Source organism: Typopeltis vanoorti, chromosome 15 (assembly GCF_054136105.1).
Source record: "Typopeltis vanoorti isolate ZY-2024b chromosome 15, IOZ_Tvanoo_1.0, whole genome shotgun sequence".
Classification (NCBI taxonomy): domain Eukaryota; kingdom Metazoa; phylum Arthropoda; class Arachnida; order Uropygi; family Thelyphonidae; genus Typopeltis; species Typopeltis vanoorti.
The window spans coordinates 52915748-52930798 of NC_143563.1; the positions used below are offsets into that span (position 1 = coordinate 52915748).

Genomic DNA, 15051 nt, shown 5'->3' on the forward strand with positions numbered 1-15051 from the left:
ACATAGAAAATTAATTGTAACTTCACTTTAACAATTCGATGAAAGGCAAAAAACATTAACATCCTACTAGTAGATAACGTGGTTCTTCGCGTTCACTTCGTAAGATTACTTATTTTGCAAAAAATGATACAATGGAATCTGTGATAATTACAAAAAAAAAAAAAAACCATAATAAGTGTTATAACAAATATGGATATATGAAATACAGAGAAGTGCCGTTTAAAGATCCATCTACCTATCGGCGCAACTGTTTGAAAAAAAAAAAAAAAATGCATTCATCTTCACGATGATTATCAATCACAACGAGCAAAATGTTAATAGACGTCTTCAAAGAAAAGAGGTATTTATTAAAATGTAGAATCTAATATATATCGGTTAATTCGTTGCTTCTATTGCAGTTCACCGAGGTTTCACTCTCGGTGAAAACCATTAAATTCTGGAACATGCTATTATTATCCACGTTAAATTTTCATTTCATCTGGCTTGTATAAAGTGGTGGCTTTTGTGCAATGTTCAGTGATCTTTTGGAAGCAATTTCTCGTACAAAGCAAGCACTGGAAGCCAGACGGCATAACAATGAGATAAACATTAATCTCATTTCGGCAGACACGGCAAGCCTCAATCTCCACCCCCCCCCCCCCCTACACACACACCACCACCAAAGCGCACTAACCTATGCAAACATTGTGGTTACACATTTATCTGGGTCATGAACGATGCTCTGACCAATAGCAATCGTGTTTTGGGTGGTTAGAAGAGCGGAGTCTATTATTCTGAATGGAGCAAGCTAACACTATTGCGTGCACTACGTTCATTAAACAGATAATCCGCGTTAATTCATGCTTGATGATAATCAAAGCCGTTAGGACCTAACCATTCCTGGGTTGGTAATCTCCAGCAAAGAGAAGCGTTCTTTATTCGGAACAGCGTTAAGTAGTGCACACAATAATCCGCTTACAAAACGACTACTGGACACACTTCCGACACAAAATTGAGAACGACTGCAGCCACGCAGGACTTCTTGACCTAATTCTTCCGAAAGGCGAAATGGTTAAGGCAACAGAGGACAATCACCGATGAGCTGAAACCGTGTAGCGGGACAATTTTAAGGATGCACTATCACAGTGTAGACAGAGCAACAATTATCGATAATTTTCATTGTGCTGAATGGATAAAAATCGGACTTCATAAACTGCCGGAACTATTAACCTCAAGTGAAAATTCATCGGTCTTTATATCGGTTTGGAGTAATGTTCAAATTCTGATATAACCACGACAATGCAGGAGAAAAAGAAGCTGCGAAAGACAAGGCAAAATCTTCCCTACTATACATTCACATTTCTCCACAACACGGCAAGAAACAGACGGAGATATCGCCTCAAAATTGGATAATCATTCTTACTCGCAGACATCGCTGGAGAGTATCTATGATTTAAGAGACCGACATGCGGCTGCTAAAAATCCCATTTATAAACGCAGTGATATAAATCCTAACAACGGTAAAACTTTTAATAAAATAAAAGTAATTACAAATATTTCGTTACACGTTTAAACATTTCGGTGTGAAGAAGAAGAACAGAAGTTCCGTGAATTCGCGTGTATGCTGTTATGGTATAGTTTTAAACGTAGCATTTCACGCGAATGCATATAATAGATTTCCATTGCTACTGCAATGCTTTTATAATTTGTTATAGGAAAATTTCTACTGTTTACGAGACGTCGAATGAAGTATTTTAATCACAGTTCTACAGTGGTTTAAGTGTTTCTAACGTCGATGTTATAAATGCAAAACAAGACAGGTGCTGAGAGAGCTAGAATAAAATGAAAAATTAACATATCAATGTTTAATTTATAAAATTGGTTAGGCAAAATTAAGATTTGGAAAAAAAAAAAAAAAGGAAAAAATCTTAGTAACAACTTGAAACTGGAGAGAGTGAAAAGTCAAATAACGAAAATATGAATGTTACAGAATAACTGCATGCATGCGTACAAGTTTTTGGAAAAATTATGGCGAGGTAAACAATAACTAATTCTCTGAAAACATTAGTAGTGATTTCATAAATACCCCCCCCCCCCCAATGACCCTTAAAAAAAGATTTCTCCATGAAACTGTAAACTGGGTGGGTTTACAATTTCTTTAACTGTAAAGGAATTGTAAAATTAACATCACTGCAAACATGGAGTGGCCATCTGTCGAAGGACTATTTACATTTTCAACTTCATCAGATTGTTCTAAGCCAGAGAAAACACTGTGGTAAGATCTCCAGTTCTTTGAGTAGTATGCAAGTTACCGATTTTAACATAAGCGTATATTTCCGTCTAGTGACGGAAATATACGCTTATGTGGAAAAAAAAAAAAAAAACTGTTAGATCACCTTCAAAAATGGCTTCAAAGGTCAGCCATTTTTGAGGCAACCGTAACCTCAAAATGTGTCCAAAGTATGTTTTTTTGGCTATATTCACAGGAACTTATCAAAATAACTGCTCCTCAAATGGTTTTATCCGTTAATTTTTCAAGAAATTAAGAGCCACTGAACAGAAAGAACATGCCCAGTACAATATCGCAAAGTAATTTTAACCTTTAATAGTCAGTGTAGCCAGGCGAGTGGGGAAGGTCAGATATATCTAACCACCTGTCTTTACTAAGCATAGATACCTTACTTAACTGTAAAGGAAATGTAAAATTAACATCACTGCAAACATGGACTGGCCATCTATCGAAGGACTATTTACATTTTCCACTTCATCAGATTGTTCTAACACATGCAGTAGAAAACACTGCGGTAAGATCTCCAGTTCTTTGAGCAGGTATGCAAGTTACCGATTTTAACGCAAGCGGTTTCATACAAACGTTTAAGGTTCTTCTGCAGTGTATGACAAACACTAGCTATACAAATAAATGCACCTGGAAAGAACCAGAAATAATCATCGGCACAATAATACTGTATATTCGCAATCGAAATATTTGGTTGCGAGTGCAGCATAGTTGGTCGAGTGGATAGCGTTTCCAACAAACGATGAGTGCATCGTGGAACGGATGCTTTAGGCGGTAGATGATATTCTGTCTCCTGGTTGATTGTCTACCTCGCTTATTGGAGGCAATAGTGGTGGTTTGAAAAAAGTACCACGTTTGGTGTAGTACGGGTATTGGGACAGTTATTAAGAAAAGTGGTGGGTCTTAAACCCTATTATTTAATCTAATCCAGGAAAAGTTTTCATATAATCTTAAAACCCCTCTATCCTTGAAACAACTGTATATGCATCTTTAAATGCAGTTTACAAAAACGTGGCCAGCATACGACCAACATTTAAGAACGTCATCTGTTTATCAAAGACAACCGTCTTAAATATCAACAAGAATATGAAAGAAATGATTCTTCATCTTTAAGGGGAAAAAAAAAAAAAAAAAAAACTCCAATGAAACAAACAAAACAGCCCCGTTTGGAGACAGACGACAAATATATAACACTTCGATGCTATGCTAGAATTAAACCGAAAACACACATGAAATTCGACCAGCCAAATATTTAGTTTTTAAAACTCTGTATAGGTATTGAACTTAACTGGACACATACCTGGCTCGAGCACAGGTGGCTCCCTTTAACACTAGAACCAATCTGAAAAGACAGAATTTCATCAACTATTTCACACAGCAGTTCAACCTAGATAAAGCTTAATACAATACAACTTGTCTCAGCATTTACAAAACACACAAGTCACAGAACAACCTGACAACTGAGCGCTAGCATACACACAAAAAGTAAATTAAAGTGCGAAATTATTCAACTAGTGAAGGGAAGAGGGGAAAGTGCGCCCAGATTTCTCATCCACACTTTTTAAAATAGCAAGTATGTAGATATTCTGCTAACTATCCGCTGTTGTTAAGATATTGTTAGGCTCGCGACATAAAATAGCACGTACATAAATGATATCGAAGAAATGATTATAAATCTATCAGCAAGCAGTGGAACTCGCTTTTTATAATGTCCAGCCACCTTCACCCGACCTCAGAGAACGTAACAAAGAGAAGGAATAAAGCCAAGCTGTATTTCCTCTCGAAGCTACAGTATGTTGTTCTAGCATTTTATAATGAATGTTGCCATAAATGTACTGGATGACCCTGAATTATGTTCGTAAATGAATGCTTAACAGATACAATTAAGAACTGCAATTCAACAAAATCAATGAAGGGAAATAAAATAGCAAGAAAGAACAGTATTCAGCGATCACTCAGTCGAACCACAATGTCGTATACTAATATTCAGTTCAGTGAAATTGCCATATATTCATTGTCAGCAAACAACACAACTGGGGAAAAAAATAAAATAAAAAAATAAAAAAATATATGTGTGTGTGTGTGTTTTCATGACTCAAGTACAATTAAGAATAACTTCATTTTTTTTGTTTTTTAAGAAATAAACTAATTGTTATCATGCATAAATTGCTCCACGTTGTAGCGAATTACCGAAGTATCACTTGTTAAGCTTCACTCCCCTCCCTATTTTTAGGTAATATTGGACCCATTCCTTCAGTAAATATGAAATGATCTCCTTCCCCAGATTTTCCTACAAGCAGTTATGTAACGTTCCTTGAAGGAGTGGATCTAAGCAGCGTATTACCGCCACTATATACTACATACGTATTGCTATCAATATCCTCAAAACTATTCACAAGTAGCGGCACGAAATTTAAATTCTACTCCCAAGACATCAATCGAACTGGTATCCCTTTATGGCACCCGATGAACACGTACACAAAGAAAGGAAGAGAGAAAAAAAAAATTCTGTTTAGTCACCCCCGAGAAGTAATGTCAGAGAAGGATTTTTTAAGCGTTAAGTGCCCGCACAAAAACAGCAACAACCACGTCAATATTTTATCATCGTTATTATTGTAGAGATAACGCACCCTACCATACTCTCCCCCCCCCCCCGCAATGTACCAATCTGCGGAGAAGAGGGGGGAGAGCAAAAAAAAAAAAGAATATCGTTTAAACACATCGGAAACCTCTAAAACCGCGCTCACTCCTAATAAATATATTCGCTTCGATCTCGCTATTGTTATGTAATTGTGATGACATTTCGGTGCACACAAAGTGTTCCGTATTGGTTCCCGGTTTGTTTTTATGCAGTGTTACGTTAATGCAGATCTCTCCGGACACATTAGTCTAAGAGCCCTTTCGTGTTCCTTTGCTTTGCAGTTCTTCGTTTCCCCTTCCAAACGTGTACGGGCGCTTTGTTTCAATCCGCGCAACACAAATCGTGCTTCTTAATGGGTGAGGGTCAAGATTACAGCTTTTCTTCGGGTCTGTTGAATTCGAACAATGAATGCGCGCAGATATTCGCAGAGAGAGAGAGAGAGAGAAAGAGATCACAACTGTAAACAAGTCGAGACTAGCGCCTTACTAAAAATGTTACTTGCACCGGCAATAGCAGCGAAGACAGACAGACACGGCGCACCTAAACACTTGGCACCGGTTCAAAGCGCCTAATGTTTCCCCCGGTATATTCGCACACGATTATACAAGTTAACAAGCATTAGCAGGGAGCTGCTACATTTGTACTGGAGACGTCACACTTTTGTCACAATGGTTGCGATTCAGGAAAACCGCCGAAGCTGTAATGAATGAAAACAGCAGCTTCCGTGGTTTTCGGAGTAATGAATAAATGAATGAATGGTTTGAGAAGGGGAGACGGGGGATTTTTAGACCGTTCACGTGTTTTGGACGAGCGACTTGGACGATGCTAGTGCCAAGGAAAAGTAGAGGACAAGGTAGTGAACAAGGTGACACTTCTAGCATTCAGCAGAAACCGTCTGTAGTTGGATCCAAGTCTTAGAATTACGGACGCAACACACTGTATTTAGTAAATAAGAGTGAAAGAAGTAAAAACGAGAAAGAAATCTAGAATTTTTTTTTTTTTTTTTGTAATGCCAAACATTAAATTATAACTGCGGCAATACTTTCAGAAACAGTCTCTCTTCACAGCTTAATGTAATTAACAAAAATAACATTGTCGTAAAATAAAATATTTACCCTCGATCTAATCAACAAAACAGAACGGATGCTAGCGAATGAACGCTAAAGAGATTCATGTAAAAAAAAAAAAAAAACATTTTCATCCTTTTCCTACATGCCATGTTATATTATATTTATGAGGATTCACGAAAGTATAGTATCTTTCATACTCACGCCGCCACTCACGCGGAGAGCATGGAGAGATCGTATAGCCCGCCGTATCTGAAGGACGTATCGGCCAAAGGCCAGATTCTTTATATGCCAACCTTTATCGAACAACTGTTCTCGCTAACATATCAGACAGAAACGAAGTACTCCACTAACGTTTGTCTATCCAGGAGTGATTATCGCTCCTTGATATATACTGATCTCCTTCCCACAACTCGCACGAAAAGCTAATTATGAAAATAACATCGAATAGTTGGTATGTCTCTACACTCTAAATACCACTTCTGCCACCAGATGGCTGCACCTGTTCAGTTTGAATAGGTTACATCGTGTTAGTACCAGTCTAATAAAACTAAATAAATACAAAGCATAAACAAATAAAACTGCGAATTATAAAATGGTACGAATCACTTATAACTAATGCTGCCGCTATTATTGCGCGGTTAGCTTTAATTGTGCAATGTCTTTTGAAAATGTTCTCGTTTTTTGTATCTATTTAGACGTCAGCACATTTACCTGTCCATGGAGTTAATGTTATGGTCAGCGACAAACGTTTATACAAATTTGGCAATCGGTTCGATTTCTAGAAAGAATGTGCGATCTAAGGAAGACTATATATGAAACGTGGTAATTTTGCGTTATCCCCGCGTGTTTTTAATAATCGCAAATTTCTAGTTCGAAATTCTGGTTATCTGGAATGTGCCACTTGACTCATCTCTTAATCCCGTCTTGAATGACATTTTTTTTTTTTTTTTTTTTTTTGTATAACTCGTTCTGTACAATTAAGAACTTCATTTGAGAGAGAGAGAGATGTTCTGGCAACCAGGTGCACTAAGCGAAGTTCCGGGTTGTGAAAGCAAGCGAAGCCCGCACATGGGCGAACTTCCGATACATAACAGGTGCCTACGACTTGAGGCCACGTCTGGTGAAAGGTCGTTGTCTCGAAGAAGGCAGTTTTGCATTTCTTGGAATTTGAGAAACCTGAAGTTTCGTTCTCTGAATGCGAGCAACATTTTCACTTTCTACAAAACGTCGCAAGTTGGACAAAGGAATGCAATGCTCGTTTGGGCATCGCTTCATGCAGCGCCTCGTGGAGATCTAACGCCGAGCAAAGACTACTTGTTAATAAATAAATAAATAAAACATAAAAATAACTGCAGCACAAGTGCTTGGAATTATATATCCGTGAACGATATATATATATATATTTCATTAAAAAAACTGGTAACATAGTTACTAGTTTTGTCAATGAAACACTATTAATATGTATATTAGCATCGTGCATTCAGAAATCCAAAATATAAAACCAGCTGCAGTTAACAACCTCAAACGATACTTTCCGAATACAAATATATTCGTTACAACATTAGGGCAAGGAAGGGCTGACACAATAACGAGCAGACAATGAAGTTGTTTACATTGTAGAGGGCACCTTGGAACCTGGCGTATTTGGTCACACCAAGTCCTGCTTGACTTACTGATGTGACCAGGCCTTTAAACCTCATGAGACTTTTACCTATGCAAGATCTAACTAGAAATAATTACGGGAATAAACCACTAAATGAGTTCCCGCAGACAACTGCGAATAACAAGGCAGAGAGAAAAGAAATGCCGTCTTGAACGTTGGAAACTATCTACCAGAATATCAGTTCCTGAACCTGCACGTTAATAATTTAATACCGATATATGCGTCTTACATTTTCAAGCGATTTCTTCATTGGTGCGGGTATGACTGGGAGCGACTGCAGTCAATGAAAACTCGCCGCTTCAAAGAAAGTATGCAGCAATTCAGTAAGTCATTTGATGGAAGGCACGGGATGGGAACAATTTTTGTGCGTGGTTTGTAGCGACTTAAGATATTCTCGCAGCGCGATAATCGGTACACGCTAGGATGCGATTAGTACAGTCGCCTTTAAAGCTCGGACTACGGGTACAGAAGAGCAGCTACTCTCTAATACTGCTCCCTCCCCCTTCCTCCACTTGTGCCACGTGGCCCAAGTGTTACATCTTGTTACCAAGACCTCCAAGCTACACTTTCCTACATCGCAAGAGCGGCGGAAAGCTCCAGTGTCACCTTCAACTAGCTGTCTGGAGAAGGCAAACGGGATAAGAGTGCCCGGTCCTCACGGCGAGCAAGATCGACATTTTTCCGCCGTTTCGTTAAACATCCAGTGTTTGCAGGTGCTCCATATCCCATTATCTCGGCCCCAGTAGGGAAAAGAGGCAGGCAAGATTTCAGCTGAGGATTACAGGGAACTGCTTTAAAGTTCAAAGCCTGTTTCCCAGCAAGTCCGTGGATGAGGACATGACAGGGGCGTGTCAGCGGGAGATCAAAAGTTCCGACTGCTAGGATTTCTGCGTTGATGAAAGGAAACTTCACTACCAACCTAATCCTCCGTAATGAAGATTAAATTACACCTAGCGAAGTGAACACCGTTCTCGAGCTCCGGTTATCGGAAGCAAAAAGACTAATGTTTATGGAATTAATTCATCTAGTCTTCACGAGATGGGTAATGATATTAGAATTTGGAGTCTAAGTAAGCAGGCTTAGGTAATTAGTCTGTTTCGGTGATGGGAAAAGATGGAATTCTGCATCAGATAGCGGATGGAGATATGTATGCCCAACAAGACATGCATTAGAGGGCGACACTACGAGAGAGAGAGAGAGCGAGTGAGAGAGAAAAAAAGACAGAAGAGAAACCAAAGTTACGCAAAATTTAATTAAAAGAAGTGCTTTTGATTCTTCCATTTCATGTAGTTTTCTAAAGTATGCCGAAAATATGTTCGAATATAAATGAAATTTTAATAGAAGGCACAATGAATGCATTAAGGAACACACTAGAGATACCTTTAATCTGAACTACACAAATTATTGACGACGATAAATATGACATAGATAAACGCATTTTTAAATAAAACTGTATCCAAGACAACGGCAAGGAAAAGGATGGGGAATGTTAAAACGCCATTCGTTATCATTTCTTTTTAGGTATCTGAGGAATTACAGCAAGTAATAAACATTCAAAAAAAAAAAATGCCAGCATTCTCGAATAATGTATTAATTCTGAGTCCAAGTATGTTTAAAAACAATGAAAACATAAAGAATATAATCATTTCAGTCCGTCAGTTTCTTCATGCGTGCTAACTAAACACACTAACCAAACGTTTGTGTGTGGGGTGTGGGTGTGTGTGTGGGGGGGGGGAATTGATACTCCCATTATGAAGTTAGCAAAAGGTACTGAACATACGCTGAAAGGAGTTGACAGTGCTGCATCTCCTCCCGTCTTTCTCTTCAGATTTCTACACACGTGAAGGTCTAATACACAGAACGGTAAGCCCCAATAAACATAAAACATACGCAAAAAAATTTTTTTCGACTTATTTCAATTCTGTAATCGTTTCATGCGTATAGTCAAACTGAAGCAACTTCCACAGCACTTGAAAAATAGTAAACTATAACCGTACTCACAAAACAAAACTGTTTCTTTTCTCGTCGTTTATGTTAGAAAGAACTAAAAATGTTATATCTAAAAATCAGCTGCGTTCGCACTTCACACAAATATTACATTTTTGGAATTAGATATTTATGCGGACAACAGCATTCGAATATATGATGAAATACATGCCACGGGAATTAATGGATCGCGGTGATCATTACACAATCTCAAAGCAATGGAAGGTTGAATAAAATATAAAGATTTGGACAATTTACAGGACTGGTGACAAGATTCGTATTCTCTTCTCCGAGATATTACTAGAAAGAAACCTCGTAATGATTTCATTCTGTTTGAGCAAGCACAGAAATGTTGCAAACTTAGCAAATACCAGTTCTTTAAAGAGAAATGTGTTTTTGTTTCTAAAACTTCTTGAGTTTTATAGTAAGAAATCTATGGAAAATGCGTGGCTGCTAGTTCTGAAGGGACCAGATTGTTCGTAAAACAAGTTTTCAGTTATTACATCAAATTAACTGTTTATACGCTGGAAATTTTCCTTAAGGGAGTGCACGTTCCCGTGTTATCCTTGAAGGAAATGTCGTCTTCGGTATCCTATTATGAGCGATTCATAACTTGATAAACATCTAAACTGAAAAATCAAATTAGGATTCTAATATTCAGTTCTAAACAATGTTCTTTCAGTTAGCACACTGAAGTCAGTGTCAATAAAGTTAACTAAGAAAAATGCAGATGATCATAAAAAACCGTACGTTTCGTAAAATTCTTGTATACCGTTACGATTAATTAACATTACTGGACCTAGAAATGTATCGGCAAAACGAACTTTTCCATTAAAATAGCCAAGTTGAAACGATAAGCAAAGTTTAATAGTGATCCTAAATTTTATTGAATTCTATCAAGTCAGAGAGAAATGTTGTCATTTTGAAGCGTTTTGCCAATAAAAAAGAGAATTACAGCAGGTGGAAAGCAAAATGTTTTTCAAGACTGGTTGCAGAATGAAAACTACTGCACTACCACATAATAGGCTTAACAGGCTCTTAGTATTTACAAACGATATAGTTTAAAATTTGCAGCGTTGAATTTTCGACTTTCGATATTTCCGTTGTTTTAACGAGAAGTATCATGATGTCTGTAACAAACTTCAGTTGACGTCGATCTCATACGGGAGTAGCAGGGTTTTTTTCTCCCAGAAACTCGGGTTTTTCATTCTACATACAGGCAAATCGGAACTGGTACACACGCAATTTACAAACAAAAATACTATTAGTGGAAATAGATGGTATTATGTGTAATTGATTGTGCGTTGATGTTGTTTAGATCAACACTTTAAGTAGTGAAGACCGTGGACTGTGTGGAATAGAGTGCCATCCCCCATTCAGGGGTGAATGGCTCTTGATGAAGCTGATTATTTGGAATTCTTGCAAAACTGTCTTGAGTACTGTATCAATTTTTGTTTCAAGGGGGATCATTTACGAAGTAGCTAAAAAGGTGGAAATAGTTGTATCTATAATATCGATAGCATATAAACATACAAAGTAATATAAGGTAATAGCAGGATTTCAATATTCGGATTTCTGAATCCTAATTTAATGTAGCCAACTATTTGATAACAATGAATAATAGCGTAAGCTTAGCGGGATGGAAGTAAACGCTTCTCTAAAACTGACCCCGAGGGCTAGAAATTAATTGCTTCTGTATTGATTAAATGATATATTAGAATACTGACAAGAAAACACACATAATTTGTAAAAATCTTATTTGTGAAACTTTTCAAATGAGTTACATCAAGGATTTATTTTACTTTTTTAATTATTATTTAATACTGGAGTTAATAATGGAGCCGAAAAATAGCTTATTTAATCAGCAAATAAACAATTTCTAGCGTGCCGGTTGGTTATACAGGGACGGTTCCATTTCTACTGAGCTTTGACTACTTACATATTGTAGTAGTAGCATATACATAATATACCGCTATTACTCCTCTTTGGCTGAATGAAATTTAAGGGATTGTTGATACATACGAGAATATGCTAGTGTATGATTCAGTTTTAGTTTATACTAGATTCGTTTTATCGGTAAAACGATTCCAATTTATAATTCAGTGCATGGACAGAATTCAATGAAATTTAATATTCAGGATCTCTATTAAAATTTATGAAGGCGTTTCGAGTGAAATATCCGAAGTGTAAAATTTGAGCAAAAAGAGATTTCTGTTTACAGCGTCAAAAAATGGACAGAGAACCTTAGTTCTCACGAAAACGACGGAAGTATCAGCAATATTTCAAACGGTATTCTTGCAACACTGCTAAGCCTAGTGTTTATTTCATCACATGGATATGCTTTTGTGTAGTGATTTTTCAAGTTGAGTTCGGGACTGGTTGAAAACATTTTTTTTTTTTCTTCTTTTGTTGTTTACCAGAACGATCCAAAGCAATAATAGTGATATCGCTCTCTCTTTGGCAATAATTGCACCATTTTTATTGCCAAAAGGATTAAATAACTCCTTGGCATTGAATACAAAATTTCACGAACTCACTATTAAGATTTGCTGAACTACTTTAATTGCAAAATTAGTAAAACAAAGTTGTGTCTACAGTACCTAAGTAAACATACCAAAAAAAAAAAAAAAAATCCATTTTCAATTCCTGTAATAATGAATGGTGTATCTACACTGTTTTTAAAATGATGTTTAACAATTATTTCCTCTACTGGTACGCGTATATACTGCAGAAAATAATTTTAACTAAAAATGGTCCCGAGCGAACTCAAAATCAAACGTTTTGACAAATTTTAACAGAAAATTTCATTAAATTCCATCCGGCCGGTGAGGAATCACTAATATCAGTTTCAAATCATTTTGGCATTTCTTTTTTTCTAAGAAAATTATCCGACTGAAACCAAAATTGAATCATTTGGTATCGTCAATACATCTAAATTTTGTTAAATTCCATGCAGGCAGAACGAAATTATTGTAATGTGTAATAAGTTTTGAATCTTTGTATAAGCCCTTAAAATTTCATAGCCCCACTGACGACAAAATTCTGAGTGGTTCGACAAATTTTTGCAAGGATTCAAAACAAGAAATTTTAATAAAATCCGATTAGTCATAGTCCAGAAATAACCTGCGTATGACGGAAAAAACAAATTTAATAATTATTTTAAGCATTTTGCAGTAATATTAATAAGCTTCCAATAAAAAGAGCTAGTACTTTTGCATGCATTTCAATGCTGTTATGTAATACAATATTTGTTAAAAAGGATGAGGAATTTAGAAATAAGATTTTTTTTTTTTTCAATTATGAATTGTGTTCCATAACGAAGCACATCGCTAACAAAAAACACGTTGTTGTCCAAAATTACCAAAGCAAAACAATTTTCAGGGAACAGTTTTCTGGAAAACATTTCCCGTTTAGAAGCGATCAAACCCGAACTGCGAATTAACGAACTATCAACTTCGCTAAAAGAGATATGAACACTACTTTTATCAAAATCTGTTAAGGCTAACAGTTTGGCAAAAGCGAAGAAATATATGATTCTGGAACTCATATTTATTACACACTCCAGTCATCTTGAGAGAATGACAGATGCCGTCACGTTTCATGAATTTGAAAGATGAGTTGTATTTATTTTAGAACAACATTTATATTGTTCTAAAATAATACATTTTTTAAACTAAATCATGTGCCCAATAAGACCAATTGTGGATTACGGTGCGTTCAGAGAAACGTTAACGACCTTAGACATTTAATTCTATCCATAGTTATTTTACTGAACAAAGGTTTAGCTGGAAAAGAAATAAATGTTACGTTCTTCAATACAAAAAAAAAAAGCTATTTTAGAGTTAAGAATTTCGTTATGCTATAATATGTGTTCATATGATGGAGCTAGCAAAAAAATAGTACTCAAAATACCCAATGGTCTTCTCACTTCTTTATCATCCGCCCCCCCCCCCCACACACACACAAAGAAAGAATGAATGAAAAAGGAACACTGCCAGAACAACAACAAAAAAGTGTTGTTTTTTTTTCCGTGAAGCCCATAAAAATTTACCTTAATGAACATCTAATTCTAATGCAATCCTTAACTTTCCCCGCTTACATGGTTATAAGGTGGAATATGTTGCACCATTATGCACACTGAAGTAGTCATTTCTAATGCTTCAGTTAATAAAAATACGTGTCGAAACAGACATCCGCTTCCGTTTACTTCGGTACGATTTTCTTTAATTATTCTTGACACCCCCCCCACCCTCTCCTTCAAACATAAAAAGAATCATTCACTAGGAAGTATGAATATAAAATCAATGAAATTAGAAACCAGTACAGAGCAAATGAAAATATAAAACACGTATTATATAAAATCAAATAATACTTTGGAGATATAACACAAATATATCTTACTGCAGAATATCTAGATTTTTTTTTTTGTTTTTTTTTGTAGCAATTCATTTTTACCGAAACTGGTAAAAACGAATTAGTATAAAAAATTTCCACACATTCTTGCAGCAAAAAAAGGGTGTAATCGGTCTTCATCGACAGCATTTTCGATGGACAGAAGGGATTAGAGGAAAACACTCGAATGTACAAGTCATTCTGAGACAAAATTCCCGTGCTGCTGAGTCAACAAACCACCTAGCACCCAACGCATCACGATTTGCGACTAAGACAATTCGCATCATAATGTGGCCGACGCAGGCTGCGCGCTGAGTGCTTTGTTTCTATCACCACGTCGTATCAGTTTTACAAATGCCGAAAGGGAGATTAAAAGTTCATTAGAAAAATACGGCAAAGGGATGGGGGGGGGGGGAGAACAAAAATGAAAGAAGGTTGCGTGGTTACTGTGGGGTGGAGAATGCATAAAATACAATCGTACGCCAAGCTGGCTTGCCTACTATACAACAAGCAGACCTGAACAAAGAAATATTGGGATTAGCTTAACGCCAATTGGCTTAATAAGGTCTGTGTACTCGGGGCGGGACGGCGTTACACGGACAATTGAACACAAGAGTGACAGCGTTGAACACGGCCTCCCGGACAGCGTTACAAGTGTGACGGCTCCGCACCATTCACTCCAGTCTGACATGAGTGTAGTTCACTGACCGACATGCCATATCCGTGCCATTTGTATGCGTAGTTCGGTTCATGAAAGCATCTGAAAGGATGAAAACTTCAAAATCCACGAGCTCTGTCAGTGGCTCCGAGCCGATGCTCATGCATCCACCGCTACGTAACCAGTGGACTAGTGCAGGAGTCTGGGAAGACACACAATATGTTTTCCCTACACGAAGGCCACCGAACATGACTGGCGGCATTCCGACCGGCAAGGATGCAGAAAACAAGCGAAATTACGGACTCTAGCGAAGCATAAATAATTATCCTGGTCATCATTTCTTGGCGACCGACCCGAAAACGACGT

General features: G+C 37.1%; 1 protein-coding gene across 2 annotated transcripts in view; it reads right to left on the minus strand.

Annotated features, from left to right (window-relative positions):
- The window catches only part of LOC150098761 (homeobox protein dve-1-like), a 295705-nt gene that overhangs the window by 9269 nt on the left and 271385 nt on the right, over positions 1 to 15051 (minus strand). Inside the window, exon 6 of one of the 2 annotated variants that reach the window (XM_090404686.1) lies at positions 3576 to 3617. The exons of the other annotated variant lie outside the window; for it this stretch is intronic. Coding sequence (XP_090260812.1) covers positions 3576 to 3617 — 42 coding nt within the window. The remainder of the gene's footprint in view (positions 1 to 3575; positions 3618 to 15051) is intronic. 2 annotated transcript variants of the gene reach the window in all.